Source organism: Chrysemys picta, chromosome 6 (assembly GCF_011386835.1).
Source record: "Chrysemys picta bellii isolate R12L10 chromosome 6, ASM1138683v2, whole genome shotgun sequence".
NCBI lineage: Eukaryota > Metazoa > Chordata > Testudines > Emydidae > Chrysemys > Chrysemys picta.
The window spans coordinates 68,973,244-68,999,313 of record NC_088796.1 but is presented as its reverse complement, the minus strand read 5'-3'; the positions used below and the strand labels follow the sequence as shown (position 1 = coordinate 68,999,313).

At 41.0% G+C, this 26,070-nt stretch overlaps 1 protein-coding gene across 2 annotated transcripts in view; it reads right to left on the bottom strand.

The window, feature by feature from the left end:
* Window positions 1–25,246, bottom strand: part of SLC25A46 (solute carrier family 25 member 46) — a 41,830-nt gene extending 16,584 nt beyond the window's left edge. The window contains exons 1-6 of one of the 2 annotated variants that reach the window (XM_065550305.1): window positions 24,861–25,241; window positions 17,675–17,717; window positions 16,195–16,236; window positions 15,622–15,679; window positions 14,906–14,983; window positions 13,944–14,044 (exon numbers count right to left, since the gene is read on the bottom strand). In XM_065550305.1, coding sequence (XP_065406377.1) covers window positions 13,944–14,044; window positions 14,906–14,983; window positions 15,622–15,679; window positions 16,195–16,236; window positions 17,675–17,717; window positions 24,861–25,206 — 668 coding nt within the window. In that variant the 5' untranslated portion in view covers window positions 25,207–25,241. Of the gene's footprint in view, window positions 1–13,943; window positions 14,045–14,905; window positions 14,984–15,621; window positions 15,680–16,194; window positions 16,237–17,674; window positions 17,718–24,860 lie in introns of both variants that reach the window. The other variant, XM_005281635.4, reaches the window with a different exon arrangement.
* Between the last annotated feature and the right edge of the window lie 824 nt (window positions 25,247–26,070).

The following is a 26,070-nucleotide window of genomic DNA, read 5'->3' as shown; positions in this document are numbered from 1 at the left end:
GACTTTTAGAAGAACTGGCTGAGGAACTTACTGGACCATTAATGTTGATTTTCAATATGTCTTGGAACACCACCAAAGATCCAGAAGAGCGGAAGAAAGTTAATGTTGTGCCAATATTTAAAAAGGGTAAATGGGATGACAGATAATTCTAGGCCTGTCAGCCTGACATCAATCCTAGGCAAGATAGTGGAGCAGCTGATACAGGACATAATTAATAAAAAATTAAAGGAGGATAATATAATTAATGCCAATCAGCATGGGTTTACTGGACATAGAACCTGTCAAACTAACCTGATGTATTTTTCTGATGAGATTGCAAGTTTGGTTGATAAAGGTAATAGTGTTGATGTTACAGAGGTCTATTAGGCGTTTGACTTGGTACTACACAACATTTTGATTAAAAAACTAGAATAATATAAAATTAACATGGCACACATTAAATGGATTAAAAGCTGGCTAACTGATAAGTCAAGATGTAATTGTAAACTGGGAATCATCAAGTGTGTATGTTTTTAGTAGGGTCCCAGTGGGATAAGTTCTTGCCCTTACACTAGTTAACATTTTTATTAATCATCTGGGAGAAAACAAAATGATCACTGATAAAATGTGCAGTGTATAAGGGGAGTGGTAAATTACAAAGACAGGAAACTGACAGAGCAATCTGGATTGTTTGGTAGGCTGGGCACAAGCAAACAATACATGTTTTAATATGGCTAAATATAAATGTAGACATCTAGGACTAAAGAATGTAAGCCATACTGAAGGGATGGGGGACTCAACCCTGGGAAGCAGTGACTCAGAAAAAAATCTGGGGATCATGGTAGATAATGAGCTGAGCACGAGCTCCTAGTGTGACAATAAGGCCAAAATGGCTAATGCGATAATTGAATGTTTAAATAGGGGAATCTTGAGTAGGAGTAGAGAAGTTACTTTACCTCTGTATTTGGCACAGGTGCAACCGCTGATGGAATAGAGTGTCCAGTTCTGGTGTCCACAATTCAAGAAGGATGTTCATAAACTTGGAGATAGTTCAGAGAAGAGCCACAAGAATGATTCAGGGGTTCTCAAACTTTTTTTGCTGGGACTCCCTTTGAAAATATTTCAGGCTGTGACAACCCCCCTCAAAAAGTGACAATGCTCCCCATATCACGCCATTCTTACTTTTGCACTGTTGCTGGTAGCGGCGCTACCTTCAGAGCTGGGCACCTGGCCAGTAGTCGCCGTTCTTGTGATTCCCCTATAATAGTCTTGACCACCACCCCTTTTGAGTTGGGACCCCACAGTTTAAGAAACACTGGATTAAAGGATTAGAAAACATGCCTTAAAGTGTCAGATTCAAGAAGCTCAATCTATTTATCTTAACAAAGAGAAGGATAAGTGGTGGTGATTGGTCCATAAGTACCTATAAGGGGAACAAATATTTGACAATGGGCTCTTCAGTATTGCAGAGAAAGGTGTAACACGATCCAATGGCTGGAAATTGAAGCTAGACAGATAAAGACCCGGTCTACAGTACAAAATTAAGTCGATCTAACTTACGTCAGCAATACAGCCGCCACAATAATTACATTGCTTGGGCATGTCTATGCTTTGCTCTTTGTGTCAGCAGTGCGCTTCCTTACCAAGAGCGCTTGTATCAATTGTCCTGTCTGTGCGGGACATTGTGGGACAGCTCCTGAAAGTCAGTAACAGCCGACGTAAGCAACACAGTGTCTACACTGACACTGCATTGACATAATTACATTGACTGTGTCTCTACACCGTTCAGAGAGGTGGTATTATGAAGTTGGCATAAAGAGGCATGTACATTGGCGGGACCCAAATTTAAGCGAAGACATTTCCAAAGTTAGGTTGACACAAGATGCCTTGTGTTGACTTAACTCTATTGTGTAGACCAAGCCTAAATCAGCGTAACTATGTTGCTCAGGGCTGTGAAGAATTCACACCTCTGAGTGGCATAGCTAAGATGACCTGACCCCTAGGTCAACTGAAGAATTCTTCTGTTGACCTCGCTACCTCCTGTTGGGGAGGTGAATTACCTATGTCGACAGAAGAACCTCTCCCATCAGCGTAGGTAGTGTCCACACTGAAGTACTACAGTGGTACATCTGCAGCAGTGCAGCATTTCAAGAATAGATAAGCCCTTACACTGGAAATAAGGCACACATTTTTAAGTGAGGGTAATTAACCACTGGAACAGTTTTCCAAAGGTCCAGGTGGACTCTCCATTACTGAGAATTTTAAAATCAAGATTGGATGTTTTTCTAAAAAACGTGTTCTAGGAATTATTTTGGGGAAGCTCTCTAGCCTCTTATATAGGAGGTCAGAATAGATGATCACAATGGTTCCTTCTGGACTTGGAATCTATGATCCCTTCCCTCTATTTATTCCTACTCTTCCACCCCAAAATCACCTTCCTCTCTAGCAAGCAATTGCTTGTGTAGTTTATTTACTTTTTGAAAAATAGCTGTAGTACCTTCACCAAAATAAAAATCCCCCTTTGACAGATGCAGACTGGAGCAACTTGCTTGCTTTGTTTTTTACTTCAGATTTCTGCAGTGTTGGATTTAGGACGTGGGGTGGTTCTCAGATTTGATTACTGTAACATATCCTCAGAGCCACCAAGGGCCTTTGATGTAGAGTTAGTTTTGCAGATAGCGTTTCTCTCTGCTCGTGTTCAGTGTTGAGCCTTAGCATGCCTAACTGGAGAAGCCAACTTTTTTAAATAATGTTTTATTTCCCTCAAAGGGCTGGTGGTGACATGCACTCTCTAGGAGTAACCCTTGGGCATTTGAGGCCTTGGCGCAATGACATGAGACCTGGTTTGATCTACATCAGTGCGCAAAAAAAATGTTGTCAAGAACGTGTCAACTTTATAAAAAGCAGTTCCCCCGCCTCCGGGGGCTGCATCTCAGGAACCCCTTGGTCAAATGGTCCCAAATTTGGATTGCTGACCATACCCTGCATCACCATGGAGTACACCAAATTTTAAGACAATATGATTGACCGTACAGATTTTAGAGCATTTAGAACAGACCAGAGCAAAACAGAAAGCTAGTCTTAACCTTAACTACAGAAGAGCTGGCATTCTGCTATAAGAGCCATGCTCCATAAAGTGGAAGTTGGCCCCACCACGTCAACGTGTCTTAACTTTAACAAGGAGAGATCACTTCTAGGGAGTAAGTTCAGTTTTCATGTCCATTGAGTCCTTAGCTTCTCTGCCGAGACTCTCAACACAAGTGCCAATTATGGGGTATTTTTTGTGATGACATTGGGAATTGGATTAAGACCAATGTATCAGAAATGGTTTCCTACTGGCAAGAGACTCTAATTCACTACTAGCTCTCTGAGTCTCATTGCTGGTAAAGTTTACAGATGACACAAAGATTGGTGGAGTGGTAAATAAGGACAGGTCAATTATATCACGTGATCTGGACAGCTTTGTAAACTGGGTTCATTCAAATTAGGGTGGATAATTTTTTTTTTTTAATATTTTTTGATTGTTATAATTTAAATAACAGATTTATTTAAAAAAAATAAACCTGTTTAAAATGAAAACTGAATTTAATACCAAATATGGTAAGACCTAAACTACTTATAATTTAGTTGTAAATGTGAAACATATATTGCTCAGAGAAGTTTATGTATCCAAAACATTTAAGGTTGTTTTGTTTAATAAAAAATACATTTTACATAATGTTGTGTGTGTTTAAATTCCAGTTACCATCCTAATAGTTTGACATAAACCATGAACAAAACATTGATTATCTACTAAATAAGCTATATATGTAGGAGCAGGATTTTAGATTTGTATTATCAGAATTAATGTATGATTTGATCATCCTGCCAGCCACCCTTTTTGAATAGCAGAAAGGAATGACCCTCTGGGACATTGGTAGAATCTGACAGACTGCCAGCGTCTGTAATGGTGTTAAGGCAGGGACAGACCAGAACAATCCTTATGACTGATTATGGTCATCCTTTTGTTTTAGAAAAAGTTACAATGTCTACTATGGTTTCCTATATGTATTATAAATTAGGCACTCTAGTTAAATACACCTCTACCCAGATATAACACAACCCGATATAACATGAATTCGGATATAACGCGGTAAAGCAGCGCTCTGGGGGGGCGGAGCTGCGCACTCCAGCAGATCAAAGCAAATTCGATATAACGAAGTTTCACCTATAACGCGGTAAGATTTTTTGGCTCCCAAGGACAGTGTTATATCAGGGTAGAGGTGAATACATTTCTTTGTTTTAAGGTTTAGTAAATAAGAGACAGGATCTTGCATTGTGTCGATGTTAAGGTGATTAGAGGAATGTTGAAGCCCTGGGCCACAATGTGAATTGTTTTGATTACAAGGCTTAGTAAGGTTTAATTTACAATGCCTTTCATGCTCAACATAAAAACGGCTGTATACCTTTAAAGGTCTCTGTAAAAAACTGTGTGTGAATGAGAAATACATGCATCAGAAAAAATAAGGTGTGAAGGCCATTGTTATAGCCAGATGGTCAAGGAACAAGAAGTAAAGAGACTTAATGACACCAGAGACCCATCAATGCACATCCATAATTAAAGGAAGGGCAGATTAAGGACCCTGAGGTGGAGGCTGGCACCCCTAAAGACAAAACAATTGATTAAATCAAAACCAGGACAGGATGACCCTCTTGGAGGTGTTTTGGAATGTTAACATCAAAAGAGAACACCAATTAAGGAGTAACTGGTCACAAACTAACACAGAAAAATCCATAGACTTCAACAGAGACCAATCTTTCTGGCCACTAGATTGATCCAGACTCTGTACTGGTAACTATAAAGATCAACTGGGAGGACTGTATGCCTGGTGTGTATGTGTAACTGAAAAGCATATGCTAACTGCTGTATTCTCAATAAATGTGGCATTTTGCCTTTTTCCCTGAAAAAGATCCCGTGCGCTTCTTATAAGCATAACATATATCACTCACCATTTGCTAACATATTAAAAAATGTACTAATTAATAAGAATCTGAAAATATTAAACTATCTAATTGCTTAAATACATTTGTATAGTTATAGTGTATCATTCTAGGTAGCAAAAATGATGTACCAAATCTAGTATAAAGGCTCAATTTAGCTGTAAATCAACATGTTTTAATGGGTATATTAAACAACAAGAATGCACGTCTCTTTAGAAAATAACTAAGTACAAAAGGTAAGTTGATTAAAATCAATGATTTAAAATGAGGCTTTCCACTTGTGATTTAAATCAATCCACTCGATTCAAATTACAGTATTGAAGAGAACTCAACTTGTGTTTCAGTCTAGCAGACAAAGTCATAACAGGATTAAACATCTGGAAACTGAAACTAGACATTCAGAAACTGTCAATAAAGTGCATGCTTTTAACAGTTAGATAATTAACCATTAAAATAATTTAAACAGAGATGTGGTGTATTTCCCATCACTTGAAGTTTTTACATGACGATTTCTTAAAATCTAGCTCAACTAGAAGTTACAGGCAGGTGCAGAAACTATGTGAAATTCAATAGCAGATATTAGGCACAAAGTCAGACCAGATGATCATAAGGCACCTTCCAGCCTTAGGAATCTATGACCCACCCAATCCCACTTATATCAAGAATTAAAAAAAAAAAAAACCCATGAGACTATTCTGAGTTACCCAAAATCAAGATCAAGATGAGATCCTATCTAGCCAACGTCAATCGCTGAGGGCTCTTAACATCAAGGCTTGCACCTGAAGCATGCTATATGTTGTTATTTAAGTTAGCCTGAAGAAACTCTAAAATGAGATTGATGGGAACCAAAAATAAATACTCTTGGATTCCCCTGCCTACTGTTTCAAAAAGCTACATTTCCCCAAACTCCCTAATAGACCTTTCAAGTATCTGCCCTTCTTGATTTTACAAGGGCATAATCACTTTTCCTGCATGCTCCAGTAACTTTAACTTTCCCCTGAAGAGCTAGGCTTTATGCATCAATTTAGATCTGGATGCTGAATCTGTGTGAACAAGTCTTCTGCCTTGGTACACATTGACGATATGCTTTTTCCCTTTTACCGGTGTCTCTGTGTTAAGGGAACTGGTGGAAGTGTATATTCCAACAACCTACTCCACAGGAATAAAGAGACCAGTGAGATCACACACTCATGAACTATGAACAATATGCAAGAGGAAGTTCTACCTGCACACTAGAAGAACTTGCTGTCATTTCTCTGTTAAGCAGACTGGAAGAATGGATCACTCATCTGCATCTTTTATTTCTGTCCACACAGTAAGAACTCTCATCTAGCAACTCATCTTCACCTTAAGTACTGCAAACTCTTCCTCTCTGGGTGACCTTACACCCATCTTATCCCCTCTAATCAGTTCAAACAGCAGGTAAGATAGTTTTCTTTGCTCATTGTTCTGACCAGTTCGTCCCCTTTTCTGTATCCTTCCACTGGCTCTCCACTTCCACTGCATCAGGTTCTAGCTTCTTCCCTCACTTTCAGAGCCCTTTACAACTTTGCCCTTCCCTACTTACTATTCTCTTACTGTTTCATCATTCCACCTTCTTTCCTCATGACATCACTGTGACTCTAAAAACTCCTCAGTGCCAACAGGCAAAGAATTCACTATTTGGTAACGAACTCCTGAGAGGCTTGACAAAATCACTATACCCAACAGACTGCTTTCATAGTATTTATCCAAAGAGGCTCAAATGAGGTCTCTAATAAAAGCTTATGTCATATTGGTCCTCAATCATTGTGAGGTATATGTATAGATAATATTTAAGGAATTGTGTATGAATACTGGAAGGTATGCTTTGAAGTCTGAATCAAAGCAAGGTTGTCAAGCAGGTTTTGACCAAAGGTTGTATGTTCACCTGCCTGCCTCAGTTCACATATAAAATAGGCATTGTAAGCCAACTCAATTTACATATGATGTCAACATGAGGACGTGAAAACAAAATGAAACTAGCACGCCAAGGAATAAACCACGAGGATCATCCTGATTCTGGGGACAAAACAATGAACTTTGGGAATATAAGGAGAAAGCAAAAAGACACTTTTTTGTTCTTCACCGAGGATGCAAAAAGGATAATGCTTTTTGCATTCATGAAAGAGGGATCCCAGCCATGATGGTTGGAGACACCGAGAGAGTGCTTTAGGTGAAGGGTTTAACTTTAGACAAGGGTTAAACTTTACTTTAGACAAGGGTTAAACTTTACTTTAGACAAGGGTTTCTTACTAGAGGCAGTGAAATATTTGACCAGATTTTAATGCCCACCTATCAACCAAATTATTTTTTCCACTGTAGCTTAATACAGTCTGACCAGGCTTTTTATTTCGGATATGCTTTATTTGCAAGTACCTCACTTTTAAAAACAGTTTTAAAAAGGAAATTTACAGGAAGAGCCCAAGTAATTACATCTGTAAATCTTTATTAGTTAGTGACACTGCACTGAAGACTATCTTGTTCTCATCCTCAAACTATTAGATTCACCAAATATACATGGGTTCTTAAAAACAGCTTCTTATAGAAGAACAGCCCTACTGGGTCAGACCAAAGGGCCATATAGCCCAGTATCCTGTCTTCTTACAGTGGCCAGTGTCAGGTGCCCCAGAGAGAATGAACAGAACAGGTAATCATCAAGTGATCCATACCCTGTCGCTCATTCCCAGTTTTTGGCAAACAGAGGCTAGGGACACCATTCCTGCCCATCCTGGCTAATAGCCATTGATGGACCTATCCTTCATGAATTTATCTAGTTCTTTTTTGAATCCTGTTGTAGTCTTGGCCTTCACTACATCCTCTGGCAAGGAGTTCCACAGGTTGACTGTGCGTTGTATGAAAAAATACTTCCTTTGATTTGTTTTAAACCTTCTGCCTTGTAATTTCATTTGGTGACGCCTAGTTCTTGTGTTATGAGAAGTAGTAAACAACACTACTTATCTACTTTCTTTCTCTACAACAACCATGGTTTTATAGATCTCTATCATATCTCCCCTTAGCTGTCTCTTTTCCAAGCTGAAAAGTCCCAGTCTTATTAATCTCTCCTCATATGGAAGTCGTTCCATATCCCTAATAATTTTTGTTGCCCTTTTCTGAACCTTTTCCAATTCCAATATATCTTTTTTGAGATGGGGCGACCACATCTGCACACAGTATTTAAAATGTGGGAGTACCATGGATTTATACAGAGGCAACACGATATTTTCTGTCCTATTATCTATCCCTTTCTTAATTATTCCCAGCATTGTTCGCTTTTTGACTGCCGCTGCACATTGAGTGGATGTTTTCAGAGAACTATCCACAATGACTCCAAGATCTTTTTCTTGAGTGGTAACAGCTAATTTAGACCTCATCATTTTATATGTATAGTTGGGATTATGCTTTACAATGTGCATTACTTTGCATTTATCAACATTAAATTTCATCTGCCATTTTGTTGCCCAATCACCCAGTTTTGGGAGATCCTTTTGTAGCTCTTCGCAGTTTGCCTGGGTCTTAACTACCTTTAGTAATTATGTATCAGCTTCAAATTTTGCCACCTCACTGTTTACCCCTTTTCCCAGATCATTTATGAATATGCTGAATAGCACTCAGAACAGAACCCTGGGGGACACCATTATTTACCTCTCTCCATTCTGAAAACTGACCATTTATTCCTACTCTTTGTTTCCTATCTTTTAATCAGTTAAGAATCCATGAGAGCACCTTCCCTCTTATCCCATAGCAGCTTACTTTGCATAAGAGCCTTTGGTGAGGGAGCTTGTCAAAGGCTTTCTGAAAATCTAAGTACACTATATCCACTGGATCCCCTTGTTCCACATGCTTGTTGACCCCCTCAAAGAATACTAGTAGATTGGTGAGGGATGATTTCCCTTTACTAAAACCATGTTGATTCTTCTTCAAATTATGCTCATCTATATGTCTGACAATATTGTTCTTTATTATAGTTTCAACCAGTTTTCCCGGTACTGAAGTCTGGCTTACAGGCCTGTAATTGCCGGGATCACTCTGGAGCCCTTTTTAAAAATTGACGTCACATTAGCTATCCTCCAGTCATCTGGTACAGAAGCTGATTTAAATGATAGGTTATAGACAACGGTTAGTAGTTCTGCAATTTCACATTTGAGATCCTTCAGAACTCTTGAATGAATACCACCTGGTTCTGGTGACTTATTGCTGTTTAGTTATCAGTTTGTTCTAAAACCTCCTCTAATGATACCTCAATCTGGGACAGTTCCTCAGATCTGTCTCCTAAAAAGAATGTCTCAGGTTTGGGAATCTCCCTCACATCCTCAGCCATGAAGACCGATGCAAAGAATTCATTTAGTTTCTCCACAATGGTCTTATCATCCTTGAGTGCTCCTTTAGCGCCTCGATTGTTCAGTGGCCCTACTGGTTGTTTAGCAATTCACAGTGATGTGAACTGAAGAAACAGCATACTGTACTGAAACCAAAATGAATAAATATTGATGATTGTGATAGGGTCTTCAGTGGCCCGGAAATCTAGTGGCTGGATCGTTGGTTTGGGGGGGGGGAGAGGGGGAGGAAGAGGACTGTAGAGGGACCTGACTCCTCCCTCTCCACCAAGTCCTGGCCCAGGGTCCTGTGATGCTGAACCCCTAAACAGGGTAGCTGGATCTTTCTCCTGGGCGGGGTGGGGTGGTGGTGATTCAGGACCTGTTTTACTGGGTTGCTTCCTATGAAAGTCCTTTTATAGTTTGGCTGTGGGCCCTGCCGGGCCAGTTACGCCGCAGTTGGGGCGTACCTGCAGGCTCCCCTTGGCAGGGGAAGGGTTATTTGTCTCCAGTGGCTGCATTGACCGATCTGTGCCTTCAGGCAGGCAAGCAGAGAGCTCCTGCCTCTTCGCCAGTCAGCCCCTAAACTGAGCCAGGCTCCCTTCTTTTCTCCCCCCTCTAGGCCAGGTAGTGGCTGCAGGTATAATGGGGCAGAGCTAGCTGAACCCACATATTTTCTTTAACCCTTGCTGTGCCAGGTGGCAGTTTCTCTGCTCCCTCACAATGATTTAAAGCAAATTAATTTTTTTTTACTTATAACAATTTTTAAAAATAAACCCATTTCAAATGAAATCTTAATTTAATACAAATATGCTAAGGCCTAAACTACTTATAATCACATAAAACACTGAAATAAAAAAAAATATGCTGAATCCATAAGTCGCTATCAAAAACTTTGAGTTGAGGGCTGCTTTTCTATATAAAGAAAGAATTGGGCGTGGGGGGGGACATCTAACTTCTGAGGTCAGCTTCATAAATATGGAACAATAGGTCAACCTAAGTAACTTGAGAGACTGCCTCATTTTCCAGAGACTTAGAAGAATAGGAACTTAAGTTTTAGTCACTTTCACATAGGTATATTTGAAAATTGTCCCAGGCTGACCTGAAATAATCAGCTTAATTCACTGACTAAAGTTAATCCCTCTGTTTAATAAATCATTTAGTTGTAAGCGTGAAACATGTTTGATAAGATAAGTTTTATGTATCTAAAACATTTAAGGTTGTTTTGTTTACTAAAAATTAGGGCCATCAAGTGATTAATTGGGTGATTAAACAATAATACAATACCATTTATTTAAATATTTTTGGATGTTTTCTACATTTTCAAATACATTGATTTCTATTACAACACAGAATACAAAGTGTACAGTGCTCACTTTATATTTATTTTTGATTACAAATATTTGCACTGTAAAATAAGAAATGGTATTTTTCAATTCACCTAATATAAGTATTGTAGTGCAATCACTTTATTATGAAAGTTGAACTTACAAATGTAGAACTGTGTAAAAAAAAAACTGCATTCAAAAATAAAAATGTAAAACTTTAGAGCCTACAAGTCCACTCAGTCCTACTTCAGCCAATCGCTCAGACAAATAAGTTTGTCTATTCCACTATTCCAGAGGACATGCGTCCATGCTGATGACGGGTTCTGCTCGATAACGATCCAAAGCAGTGCAGACCAATGCATGTTCATTTTCATCATCTGAGTCAGATGCCACCAGCAGAAGGTTGATTTTCTTTTTTGTAATTCGGGTTCTGCAGTTTCAGCATCGGAGTGTTGCTCTTTTAAGACTTCTAAAAGCATGCTCCACACCTCGTCCATCTCAGATTTTGGATGGCACTTCAGATTCTTAAACCTTGGGTCGAGTGCTGTAGCTATCTTTAGAAATCTTACATTGGTACCTTCTTTGGTGTTTTGTTAAATCTGCTGTGAAAGTGTTCTTAAAACTCATAGACTCATAGACTTTAAGGTCAGAAGGGACCATTATGATCATCTGGTCTGACCCCCTGCATGCTGCAGGCCACAAAACCCTTCCCTGGACTCTGCTGTTGAAGTCCCCAATCCTGTGTTTTAGTGACTTCAATCGGCAGAGACCCTCCTGCTAGTGATCCATGCCCCATGCTGCGGAGGAAGGCGAAAAACCTCCAGAGGCTCAGCCAATCTACCCTGGAGGAAAATTCCTTCCCGACCCCAAATATGGCGATCAGTAAGACCCCGAGCATGTAGGCAAGAGTCTCTAGCCTGACCCCTGTTGGCCATTATATTATTTACGAACCATTGCTTGGGGGTGGTCCCGTTAGACTGGAGAATAGCTAACGTGGTTCCTATTTTCAAGAAAGGGAAAAAAAGGGATCTGGGCAACTACAGGCCAGTTAGTTTAACATCTGTAGTGTGCAAGGTGCTGGAGAAAATTCTGAAAGAGAAACTAGTTGAGGACCTTGAGGTTAATGGCAATTGCGATAAATTACAACATGGTTTTACGAAGGGCAGATCGTGCCAAACGAATCTGATCTCCTTCTTTGAGAAAGTAACGGACTTATTAGATAAGGGAAATGCGGTGGACCTAATATACCTGGATTTCAGTAAAGCGTTTGATACTGTACCCCATGAGGAATTATTGGTTAAACTGGAAAACATGGGGATCGATATGAAAATCCAGAGGTGGATAAGGAATTGGTTAATGGGGAGAATGCAGTGGGTCGTATTAAAGGGTGAACTGTCAGGTTGGAGGGAGGTTACTAGTGGAGTGCCTCAAGGTTCGGTTTTGGGACCCATTTTATTTAATCTATTTATAACTGACCTCGGAACCGATTGCAGGAGTGGGCTGATAAAGTTTGCAGATGATACGAAGGTGGGAGGCGTTGCAAATTCGGAGGAGGATAGGGATATTCCGCAGGGAGACTTGAATGAGCTTGTGAATTGGAGTATCAGAAATAGGATGAAATTTAATAGTGAAAAGTGTAAGGTGATGCACTTGGGGATGACTAATAATTTTAGTTACAAGATGGGGACGCATTGGTTAGAAGTAACGGAAGAGGAGAAGGACCTAGGGGTGCTTGTAGACCGCAGGATGACTATGAGTCGACAATGTGACGTGGCGGTGAAAAAAGCCAATGCGGTCTTGGGATGCATTAGGCGAGGAATATCTAGTAGGGATAAGGAGGTCCTGCTTCCGTTGTATAAGGCGCTGGTGAGACCTCATTTGGAATACTGTGTGCAGTTCTGGTCTCCCATGTTTAAAAAAGATGAACTCAAACTGGAACGGGTGCAGAGAAGGGCGACTAGGATGATCAGAGGAATGGAAAACCTGTCGTATGAAAGGAGACTAGAGGAGCTTGGGTTGTTTAGTCTGACAAATCGAAGGCTGAGGGGGGATATGATTGCTATCTTTAAATATATCAGAGGGATAAATACAAGGGAGGGAGAGGAATTATTCCAGCTTAGTACTAATGTGGACACAAGAACGAATGGATATAAACTGGCCATGGGGAAGTTCAGGCTTGAAATTAGACGAAGGTTTCTGACCGTCAGAGGGGTGAAATATTGGAACGGCCTTCCGAGGGAAACGGTGGGGGCAACAGACCTGTCTGGTTTTAAGATTAAGTTAGATAAGTTTATGGAGGGAATGGTTTAATGGTAAAACGAACATGTGCTGGGTCATCATCCGAGACTGCTATAAGATGAAATATATCGCAGAATGCGGGTAAAACAGAACAGGAGACAAAATTCTCCCCCAAAGAGTTCAGTCAAAAAATTAATTATCACATTTTTTTTTTAATGAGCATCATCAGCATTGAAGCACGTCCCCTGGAATAGTGGCCGAAGAATGAAGGAGCATACAAATGTTTAGCTTATCTGGCACGTAAATACGTTGCAACACCAGCTACAAAAGTGCCATGCGAATTCCTGTTCTCACTTTCAGGTGACATTGTAAACAAGAAGCAGGCAGCAGTATTTCCAATAAATGTAAACAAACCTGTTTGTCTTCGTGATTGGCTGAACAAGAAGTAGGACTGAGTGGACTTCAGGCTCTGAAGTTTTACATAACTGCACTCAAAAACAAAACAGTAACAAAAAAAATCTGTATTTGTAAATTATACTTTCACGATAAAGAGATTGCACTACAGGACTTGTATGAGGTGACTGAAAAATACGATTTCTTTTCTTTTTACAGTGCAAATATTTGTAAAAAAAATAGTGTGCACTGTACACTTTGTATTCTGTGCTGTAATAGAAATCAATATACTTGAAAATGTAGAAAAAAATCCAAAAATATTTAATACATTTCAATTAGTCTTCTATTATTTAACAGTATGATTAATCACATGTAAAATCAACATGTTTTAATGGTTATGTCAATCAATGGAATTAACCTTTCTTTAGAAAATAACTGAAGCATAAATGGAAAAGTTGATTAAAATCAAGGATTTAAAAGGAGGCTTTCCAGTTGGTGATTTAAATCACCTTGATTTAAATCAATCCAATGACTGAAACTACCTTGGGAATATCTGGCTACCATAACAGAATCAAACATTTAAATAACTGCATATTTTTAATACCTTACATGGTATTCAGTAACAAATGTTAATGTTCAATTTGTTAAATATCACAAACAAACAAAAAAAGAAAAAAAGAAAATGTGATACCTTGGCAAAGGTGTAAATTCACTGATGATGCCTTCTGTTCCAAGGGTTATGCCCTGAACTATGAAAGTGCTCCCCATTCCTTTCCAAAGAGCTCTTGGACCCTGTAATTTAACATTTCCAGTTAGATTCAGTAACATGAAAATTGGTGAGAATACATTTCACACTTTTAATAAAATTGTAGAAACACTCTAGAAAGGGGCCCTAATTGAACACTGCATCTGAATGTTCCCAAATTAACGGAATTCAGACCCTGATCCGAACAATGATCATCTCTAAATACTTTTCATATCAATAACACTTTCCATCAGATAACCTGAAAGAGCTTTACAAGCATTAATACATTAAGCCTCTCAACAATAGTTTTGGTATGCATTATCTCCATATTTCTGTTGGGCAAAATGAGGTACAGAAAGGCTACGTGATTTACCCAAAATCACCCAGCCTGTCCTCTGCAAACCCAGAAATACATTCCCTTCTTTTAACTAGTCTTGGACTTTAGACACAAAACCATCCTTCTATTGTAATAACATGGATATTTATGTTGAATTTTATAGTGGAATTCAGAGCACAGTAGTCTTCCAAAATTTAAAAAAGTCACTATTTAATTTGAAATATTCTTTTTATCCACATAAATATCTAATACTTTTTGGAATCCTGCTGAATTCTTGGCCTGTTCTTTTCTCTCTGTGTGTGTGTGTTTGTTTGTTTTACACACACACACGCTTTTTTCCAGTAAATATTAAGCACAGTGAAATAAAGAACTACAGAAAGTGAAGTTCTTTATTAAACTCTTTTTAGTAATTAATAAAAATAAAACTTAGAAAAATATTTTCATAATGCTCAACTAGCTTCTTAAAATATTTAGAGATGAAGAAGCTTTCTGTTTCAATAAATACATATGCCACAACTGTATCTACATAATTTTGTTTTATGTATAGCTATAGAGGGCTCAAAATACTGACCTGTGTCTTATTGATGCTGTACATAATATTGACAATAGTAAATGGAGTGAGATGATAATTCCGGGCGTGATAATTAACCTGGTAAAATATACATGCATGTATGTAAAAAAAATGCTGGAATATAACAATTGTTGTTAAAACACTTAGGTGATGAATATTCACTTAAATGTTACAATTTAGACTGCAAGATCATCTAAACAAGGACTGTTTTTCTGAGGCACCTTGAACATTCTTCGTCACTCAAACATTAATAATACTTTTTAAAATCTTCATTGGCACTTAAAAGGACATAGATCAAAATTCATTTGCAAATTTAGGTGTTAAAAAAGTAAGCTTTGAAAAAAAAATCTTAAAACAAAGAAAAAATTTATTTTTAAAAAAAAGTCCAATGGAAAGTTATTTTTAAACAAACACCAAAACATTCTACTAGTGCATGAGATCCCGACAGTAATTTCGTTAGTAACCACTTAGATGCTATTTTTCTTTATTTTACGTTCATTATCCAAACTAAAAAGACAGCATGAAAAGTGAAAGTAAATTAAATTAAAATTTTAATTTAAGTGCTAAAAGTTACATAAGGAAATCTGTTTTTAAAAAACTTTTTACCTGACAGTGTCTACTTAGAAGGTCTTAAGCTTCCTTATAACTCTACAATCAGAATATATACAAAGTCTGAAACTAGATTACGTTCAATTGCAGAATTTAAAAAGATGTACCTGACATTGGCGACGTAGAACAATGCAAGGATGTGCCAACACATTTTCTGTAAATAGACTTTAAAAGAGGAATGTATTTAAAAGTAGTGAAAATAAACTGAAACCTATTAATAGCTGATATTTTTCTTTAGCAGCAAATTAATATTAGGTTTACAATATTTGGGGAATACACAAAACTACATCCCAATGTTAGTCCACATCCTGCCAGCAGGTATTTTTGGAGAGTGAACCACATACTTTCCAACAGCCCAAAAGGTCAGATGCTCAGAAACTGATCACCCACTCCCTAGGGGTACATCTGTACAAAAATTAATGCTCACACCCTCCCCCTGTGAATATGAGGAAATAAGCAGAGGCACAAAGTGAGTCACCCATGACCGCAGAGCTGGTTGGTGGCAGAACCAGAATTTAAAGCTCCCAACTCCCAGTTTTACAGTCATTCCTCTACACCACAGAGCCTCTCAAAGAAAGGCCTTCTTCTATAAGTCTACTAGGCCCCTACAATATATTAACAGAGGTTGATATGTATGAAGGTGTTCAACAGTTGACCCAAAAACCTTATTCACCAGGCACCTTGAAAAATCATGGACTTGGAGAGACATCGCAATATGTGTTCTGAGAACAGAATTAATCAGTATATTAAGGTCCACCATTTTCTCAACAAAAACAATATATAATTCCATACATAAGGATAGTAGCTTTGGATAGTTTTGCCACCTCAATATTACTGCTCTGGCATGCTTTGACATTGTGCTTGGTGATATTTGCGCATGCTTAGGGAGAATTAATACTACCTGAAAATATTCATTTGAGTGACCAATGCACAAGCACTCTTCCCAGAAGCATTTCAGAATTCTCAGAAGTCTCTCCATATTTAACTGCAGATTCTCAGTGACACCCCTCCCTCCTACACAGGAGTCAACACTGTCTTGATTTTAGAATCATCTCCTCTAGACTCCTTGCTCTGATTACCCCACACTAAAATTTGAAGATGTTTCTCCAAAATATAGGAGAGTGGGAAATTACATCTTTAACTATAACTAGTCAGTCACCAGGTACATATATCTCTTGGGCTATTTTTCTCTCCAGTTAATCTATGCAGCATGAATTTTAAACTGAGCAAGACTCAGCCTTTTGTTTTGTTTGAACAGGATCCCAAGTTGCCAAACAGCACAGGCATGCCGATGTTCTTCAGGGGTTCCTTGTACTGAAAGCAGACATCAGCAGAAGTATATCTATACTTGCTCATTACCATACTATTTGATAGCCTTAAGATATATAGGTCTCTAACTCATTGGGGCCCAACTTTGGTCAATATGAAAATCTCTGCAGTTCATGGGATCCATGGTAATAGCTGCAAGCATCCTTTGCCATTACATTTGAAGATAAGGGCCAGAGGCTATGAGCTGGAGAGAAGACTGCTGAAAAAGCTAATACTGTAGTTATAATGTTCATTTCTTGATTGGTTTCATTCAGTGCCAACAGCAGTAAAGACATCCCCACTAAACCTAATGGCTCCATGTGCACTCATTCTTGTAAATCATCCTTTATTTAGACTCAGTCAAAATGTAAGAAATACAGCACACACTATCTAGTTTACAGTATATATTATTCTTCTGTCATTATCTAATCAATATTTTAAGTACTGTTTCTGAGGTTTAAAATTCAAGAATACTATGCCAATGCAATTTCAGCTAGTTCCACTCACTCTACCATCCCCATTGCTTTCTAAAGTGCAAATATATAAGAGTACTTTTTGTTGATGTTTGCTTCATGAAAAACATTCTATAGCAACTTATATGCCCCAAGGTTTCCAAAATTCCTGCCCTATATAGATTTTTGAATCAAACCCATCACTGTAGTAACTGAAAGAGTTGCAGTACCTTAGCTTGAGAAAGAAGGTAAGAGAAAACAATTAACTTTGTGCTAGATTTTTAAACCCAGTTAATTAAAGCCATATTGTAATTTGAACTCAGGGAGCATGACAGACTACAAAATGTAAAAGCCATAATTATCAGTGAAAAATATGTTTTGCACAGAACAAATTTCTTACCTGGCAAGGCCAATACCAAAGCCTGCAAATCTATTCAACTGCTCTGAAAGAAAACACAACAGAAGATTATGTAGCACTGATATTTACTGCAGAACAGTGAGGAAAGAAATAACTGTAACACAATGTACCAAAGCAACCAATTTTATAGCTTGCTCATTTCAACAAATTCTAAGCACTGCACCACAGTGTACAGAGTATAATACTTTTGGGATAGTTTTGCCAACTCAGCAAAAGTAAAATATAATTGTCTACCAAAGACTACTTGCATGTGAAGTGCTTGGTTTATAAAAATTTGTTGGAGCTCAAATACAAGTAACTTATTTGCCCTAAACTGTCTACATGAGGAAAAGAGGGACTGGATGCCTAAAGGAACTGGGAACAAGTTGACTGACATCTGGGAAAACAAATTGACCCAAATCTATAATGACCAAAACATGTTCAACAGCATGCGTAACATGAATATGGTCTCAGTCCAGTTCTTAATGGACAAATGTCAGTACCATAATGCCATTTAACTGGCATTACAGAATCAAAAGGCACAGAAAGTGAACCTTTTACTTCTAGAAGTCCCCACCACATCAACATTGGGGCATATTGGTAAAAAGGCATCACGGGGAAGCTTGCATCGCTGCTACCAAGCCATACTTAAAGCTTGTCTCCACTTACTGGGGGATCAATGCGCAGCGATCGATCAACTGGGGATCGAGTTAGTGGGTCTAATGAAGACCCACTAAATCAATTGCCAATCGCTCTCCCGGCGAATCCAGTACTCCCCACCGAAACAAGAAACATAAGGTAAATCAACAGGAGAGTTTCTCCCGTCGACTCAGGGCAGTGTAGACACCACAAAAGGTCAACCTAAACCACGTCGACTCCAGCTATGTTATTCATGTAGCTGGAGTTGCTTAACTTAGGTCGACTGAGCCCCGTAGTGTAGACCTGCCCTTGGTCTGCTAAGGCTTTGTGTCTAGTACTGTCAAATGGGAACTTTTTCCTAACACTAAATTCACTTTAAACCTTATGATAGCAGGACACACAAATGTTAGTACTGTTAAATGCACAACAAAAAATTTACATGACTTTCTTCAGAAAGAGGGGAGATTGAAATTCTGGACAAGTGTTTTGAATTTTTTCAAATATTTATCTGGTGACTGAAAATACAGAACTAATTGATTATAATGATTCCCTGGAACAGCAAGCTGCTTAGGTTGTTTTGATCAATAGCCTCCCAAGTAAGACTTACAACTATGGAGTGACTACTTCCAGTCCTAAGGTTTATTTGGTTTTCATTATAAGCCTGATTTTGATCCTCATTTTCTCAAAACTGAAAATCTTTTCCATCTGAACTTTTGTACATGTGCTCTGTAGCCAGCAAAGAATTTATATGGAAAGTTTCAGGTTAGATAAGGAGTTTATGAAATAGAATTTGAAAAGTTAAACAACATGCCTAGCTGTATTTCCAAAAGCTTGGTCTAAAAACTTTCAAATTTGTTTTATAAAATAACCCCCAAAGAGATCAAATCATAGGACTTTTTTTCATAAAGCTGAGTGCAAAAGTTTTGAGATTGAAAAATCTGTGGTTACCATGATACATCCAATCCAAGAAGACTTCATGAGTTTTGCCAAAAGCCCAGTGGGGATTAAGTTTCCTTCAGCCCAAATTTTCAAACCTGGATGCCTAAAGTTAGGCTCCTAAATCTATATTTAAGTTCCTAGATAAAAGTAGCCTGATTTTCAAAGATGCTGAGTGCCTACAGTTCTGAATGAAGTCAATTTGCAGACATTCAACACTGTTGAAAATCAGGCACTTTTATACAGGAGCTTAGATATGGATTTAGAAGCCTAACTTTAGGCATGTAGATTTGAAGAGCTCAATTCACTGACCTCAATTCACTAATCTCTTTCCACCTGTAGATACAATGTTAACCAACCATTAGTCTTTCTTCCCCTACAGGGAGTCTTCCAAACAAGAGTCAGATTCCTCTGCCTGTTGTGTGCCATGATCCCCAGCTGCCAATTGCTCTCAGCCAAGCAATCAACAGTCAGATCACAAGAAGATTTCTTACTCATTGCAGTAAGCACTTTCTCTCTGCTCCTACAACTTACAAGGCAGAGATAAGAACTTTTGCTCTTTGCCCTACAGATACTTATTCTTTGCTTCAGTGGCTCTTCCAGTAGAGCTATCAAGACAGATATGTCAGGGCTCCTCCCAACAGTATCTCAGCCAAGAGCTTTCCACCCCAATCCTCTATGGGGAGATTGGAGTCCTTAGCTTGCCAGGTGAGATGAATGTCTCCTGCAAGCACTTTTGGATCCTTAGGAGACTCCAGTGAATGAACTTGCACATACCGCCCATAGAGCAGAAACAGCTCTCTCCAACTGTGTGTCAGAGTCCAAGACACTGAACCTTCTGTCATAAACAGCCATGTTTCAGCAGGCTCCCTCAGAAGGCACAGAAGGCAGATGCTATGCTTCTCCTCCAGCAGTAGCACATTCACACCTTTCTCATCCCACACCACTGAATTATTTTTCAAAGTCTTATCAAAAAGTGAAAGGTACCAAAAGATTGGAGAAAAGCAGTAGTAGGAAATAAGGCAAAGAGTGATTCTGCTGTCTCATAAGTCTAACTTTTACCCCTACTAAAACAATGGAACATTTGAAGAAAAAATCCAAACCTTTGGAGGGTAATAGAACCATTAGCATATACTGCATTATTACTGAAATGATGACATTTCCAGTAGAATGCATCATGTGTTAAGCACTGCACAAGTAGGAGTTCAGTAAGTTTCCAATGAGATACAGAAGCAAACAATGGTCAATGCAATTTTTAACTGCTGATGGCAAGATACATCATGAAGTGGCAGTCGCTTGATAAAGAGCTTTGCTACAACTGCATCAGAAACACATTGCTCAGTTTTAGGCACCATATTACCAGAAAGATATTTGCAAACCAAAAATAATTCAGGAAAGGGGGGGGGGAGGGAAAAGATGATCATACATTGAAGGAAAGATTAAGGCCTGATCCTGCAAATTGCTGCTCCCAGGCAGAACGCTACTGACTTCAGTCGAGTTCTGGGTGGGCACATAATGAACTGCAGAATTGAGACCTACGAGTCACTTAGCTATAAAATGGCAAAGTGGGGGACTTAAAAATACAAGTCTACATATTTTAATACACACACTGGTATTAGAAAATAATTGTTTAGAAATGCATAGAACAACAACTAGAAGTAATGAGATGAAACTGAAGACAGTTCAGGCTAAATATTCAATTCAAATAACTATTTTAATTGAAATTTGAAACACTAATTTCCATTAATATTAGGCTTTTTTGACTTTGTAATACACAAACTAATAGTGCATGAACTACAATGTCCTTTTAATAAAAATATGGAAACAAAAAGAAGTAAAAGAGTTAGGATTATTATCTTGCATTTCAACAATTTGCTGTTCACAACATTCCTTTTCACATTTTAGACATATCTCCATTTCAGGAAGATAGAAAATGATAATCCAATTGCAATGACTTCTGTTCCCTTATGCCAACACCACCAAAGAACCATTGGAATAGATGCATACATCATATTGTCACAAGTCCCAGCTCCTTCAAGAGGAAAAGACTGACAAAACAAGAGAATGTACATTTAAAGGTGACCTATAAATGACAAATTTGTGTTTGTCCCCTTTTTACTTCTTTATGATGCACAAAGAAGGCCTGAAAGTTTTTGTATTTTTGTTTTTAAAAGTTTGTCTCTTGAATTTTGCAGCAAGAAAACTACTATGTTGGCGTGAAACACCAGGAAAGTGAAACCTGATTAACTGACTTAAGATTTTGTTCATGCTCTTTAAAAACTGTTGCAAGGCCCATCTATCGTCTCAGATTTTTTACTGCAATTACAGAAGGTGGGGTATTTATGTTAATTTTGATGCTACTAGTTATATGGATGGCTGAATTTGCATGTATAAATGTATTGCATTATAAAAGGCACATGGAGTGTACAACTGGCACTTTTTACTAACAATGTATTGTGTGTGTCTTATGTGCTTAGCACACACTTTTGGGCACTGTATAAATAATAGCTATTTAACTTAAACATAAAAAAACTTCCTTTGTTAAAGATTCAACACCACCATCTCTTCAAGCTCCCAAACCACATCTATGGGTACCACAAGACATCCAGGAAAATAGGGAGTGTGAGATAAAACAAAACAAAAACTTTTCAGGTCTTCTTTATACATCAAAACAAAAAACGAACAAATCCACTTTGCTTTCTTATCTTCAAGTCAACTCAAAGTTTGGTGTTCTTTTAATAAATGAACCTTTCTTTTATCTTACGTTTTGATGTCAAAATACAAGAGTGAACAACTAGTTTGTATGGATTTGAGGCAAAACTGGGTTTAAGATATGTAACGTCTCCTAAAAGAGGACACTTTGTCTAGGCATTTACTGTATATAGTACCTAATATTGTGGTATCATGAGCAGAAAATAACTACGGTACTTTATGTAGCATGTCTGATGTTACAAAATACTTCAGACATTCAGTAAGAGTTTTAGAATCAGAGTAGAAAATAAACAAAAAATATTTACATAATCTGATTATACGCAATGTGAACAGAAAAAAATTAACTGAAAAAGCTTGAAAAAAATACACTTTCAGATGAGATGTGAAAATAAGTGATTCAATGAGATGGCACAATTGAGCAAAGTTGATTTTAAGAGGAGGGAACTCAAGTGTAAAAAACAAACACTAATTGTGGTTAGACCATGTAGGATGCCAGACAGGTAGCTAATACTAGGTAACCAAAGAAAAGAGTAGGTTCATTAGATAGCCTACCATAGCCAAGGAGGCGTATAAAAAACAAGAACAGTTTTGAATTAAATTCTAAAGTAAATGGAGAAGGGGAGGCAGTAGAGTCCCAGAATAAGAGGGAAGTTGGCATGCATCTCAATTTGCTTCGCAGTCTTAGGCTTGGTCTACGCTACCAACTTATGTTGGTATAACTACGTTGCTCCAGGGTGCGGAAAATCCACACCTCTGAGCGATGTAGTTATATTGACCTAACCCCTGGTGTAGATATTGCTATGTCCATGTAAGAGTTTTTTCCGTTGACATAGCTACTGCCTCTTGGGGAGGTGGAGTACCTACACCAGGAGTCTCAAACATGCAGCCCACGTGCCCCCCCCCCGGCCTGGTATTAGAAAATAATTGTTTAGAAATGCATAGGAGTGGGCAAAATACACCCGCAGGATTGCCGTCCTCGATCCCCGCGCCGCTCCCTGAAGCGGCTGGCATGATGTCCCTACGGCCCGGGGTGCGTGTGTGTGTGTGTAGAGCAGAGGGCTCCATGTGTTCCCCTGGCTTCCAGGCACCGCCCCCCGCAGCTCCCATTGGCCAAGAATGGGGAACCGTGGCCAACGGGAGCTTCAGGGGAGGTACCTGGAGGAGGGGCAAGCAGCGTGCGGAGCCCTGCGTCCCCCCTCCCGCAGGGGCTGCGGGGTCATGGTTCCAGCTGCTTCGCGGAGTGGGGCTGGGGTCAGGGCAGACAGCCTGCCCTGGCCCCGGTGTGCACCGCTGCCCCCCCCCCCCCCCGGAGCCGCTTTAGGTAAGCGGCTCTGGGACAGAGCCCGAAGCCCTCCTGCACCCCGCGCCCCAACTCCCTGCCCTGAGCCCCCTGCCTGCACCCCAACCCCCTGCCTGCACCCCAACCCTGTCACACCCCGCACTCCTTCCTGCACCCCAATTCCCTGCCCTGAGCCCCCTGCTGCACCCCGGCTGCCTGCCGCACCTCTCACTCCTGCACCCCAACCCCCTGCCCTGAGCCCCCTGCAGCACCCTGCACCCCAACCCCCTGCCACACCCCTCACCCCTCCTGAACCCCACACCCCAACTCCCTGCCCTGAGCCCTCTGTCGCACCCTGCACACCTCCTGCAGTCCCTGCCCTGAGCCCCTGCCACACCCCTCCTGCCCCCTCTGGGGGCAGGGAGGGGCGGAGTTGGGGTGGGGACTTTGGGGAAGGGGTTGGAATAGGACCAGGGAAGGGGTGGGAAGAGGCAGGGAAGGGGCCTCATGGAAGGGGTGGAGTGGGGGCAGGGCTGGGGGAAGCGAGGGGTGTGTGTATCAGTGATGCGGCCCTCAGGCCAATGAACTAGTCCTCATGGTAATTTGAGTTTGAGACCCCGACCTACACTGATGAGAGAACCTCTCCTGTCAAGTGTATGTAGCATCTTCACTAAGCACTAGAGCAGGGCTGCTGCAGCACTGCAAGTGGACACAAACTCTTGGTGTTTGTAAAGCCACAATCCTTTTCTATTCTGAATTGCTCCTCAAAACTTATTTCTGCTGTGTCACCATTTAGCGAGTTAATTCACCAGTCCAATGTAGTTATTTAATGGAACCATCCAAACACCTGCACTGAGTAACCATGAAATCATATTTCTGTAACCCTTGTCTTATCTGCCTTCCCCCTTATCTCTCAGCTGCTGTGCTCCATGTCAGATTAGACCAGTGGTTCTCAAACTGGGGGTCATGGCCCCAAAGTGGGTCTGGGGTCACCAGGACGAGTTTAGACTTGCTGGGGCCGGGAGCCAAAGCTCGAGGGTTTCAGTGGTGGGGTGGTGGTGGGGCTCAGGTTACAGGCCCCCTGCCTAGGGCTGAAGCCCTTGGGCTTCAGCTTTGCCCCCCTCCCCTCATCCAGAGCTGTGGGGGTCAGGCTTTGGTCCCACAGGGTCATGTAGAAATGTTTGTTGTCACAAGGGGGTCATGGTGCAATGAAGTTTGAGAACCCTTGGATTAGACCATAAACTCTTTGGGGCAGGGACTCATTTATACTATGTGACACTGATACCTTTGGGTGCTGATCCTGTAACATTATAACAGGAGCTGGGATGGGGGGGAATACCCTGCCTCCTAGGACAAGGGGCAGGCGGATTATTTTGTAACCATTTTCCTTTACTTGGGACTGTTGCTAAAAGACACACAAAAAGAATCAGGGAGACACCCTACTAAAGGTCCATGTCTACCTCTATTGTTCCTATGCTCCCTTCCGGCACCCCTCGCCCTGAGCTACCCCCCTACCTGAGCCCAGCACCCTCCCCTCTCCCCCTCGCCAGCGCCGCCCCGCCATCTCATCAGCCCCTAGCCCAGCTCCACCGTCTCACCCCGCCCCGGCCGGGCTCCCCTTACCGGAGCTGGTGCCGGCGCCGGCAGGGTACGGCTCGTCGTTGAGGCCGACTCCCCCGAGGGGGGTTCCGGCCGGCCCGACCCCGTACTGCGGGGTCCTCTCCCCCCAGTGCAGGTTGCGGCTGCCCGGGATGTCGGGGGGACTGGAGACCCAGTGGCTCAGGTCCGAGGAGGAGCTGTAGGGCTTGGCCCCGGGGCCCGGCTCCTCCCGGCCGCCCCCCCTGTAGCCCAACCCATCGAAGCCCTCAGGGCGCCGCGGCTGCATCGGGGAGCGCGACGGGGACGCGGGCGCTGCAAACTGCCGCGAACAACAGCAATACAGGAACCCGGTGCTGCCGCCGCTCAGCATCTACTTCCGGGTCGGAACCGGAATCCGACGCCCTAAAGCCAGGCAGCAGCCACTGGGAGTCACATGATCATGGAGCTGGGTGCTGCGCTCTGATAGGCCACTAGGCATCTCCGACCCGGCCGCCCGCAGCTCTGGTGTCCTACTGGGCTCGTGGGGGCGGGGGTGTAGGTTGCACTGAGCGTCTATCTCCCTGGGTGGGTCTCTGCTCGCTCTCAGGGGCTGGGGAAGGCAGTAGAGGCCTTGTGCGTGCTTGGGAGTCGGCTCCAACTCAGGCACCAGTGTAGATAGGCAAAGGTAGCTTTGCAGCGGTTGTGCCCTCACCCTCTTTTCCAGCAGGTTTAAATTCCAGCGGTGCTTCCTCTTCCCCAGTTGGAGTTTGTTGCCCTGTAGCTGATCCCAGACATAGACAAAGCCTAATTAGCCTCTCTACCCTATTGCAGATGGTTAGGGTAAGCAGATGTTCTGATTTTATGGAGACAGTCTGATATTCAGGGCTTTTTCCTATGTAGGTACCTATTACCCCCAAACCCTCAGTCCCAGCAATTTTTCACACTTGCTATTTGGTCAGCCTAGTAGCTTAACATAAGAATGGCCATCCTGGATCAGATCAAAGGTCCACCTAGCCTAGTAGCTTATCTTCCGAGAGTGGCCAATGCCAGGTGCTTCAGAGGGAATGAACAGTACAGGTAATCATCAAGTGATCCATAGGCACCGTCTCTGTGGGTGCTCTGGGGTTGGAGCACCCACGGGGAAAAATTAGTGGGTGCTCTGCACCCACCGGTAGCCAAGCTCCCCCATCCTCGCCTTCTTCTCCTCCCCCGAGCGTGTCACATCCCCGTTCCTCCCCCTCCTTCCCAGCGCTTC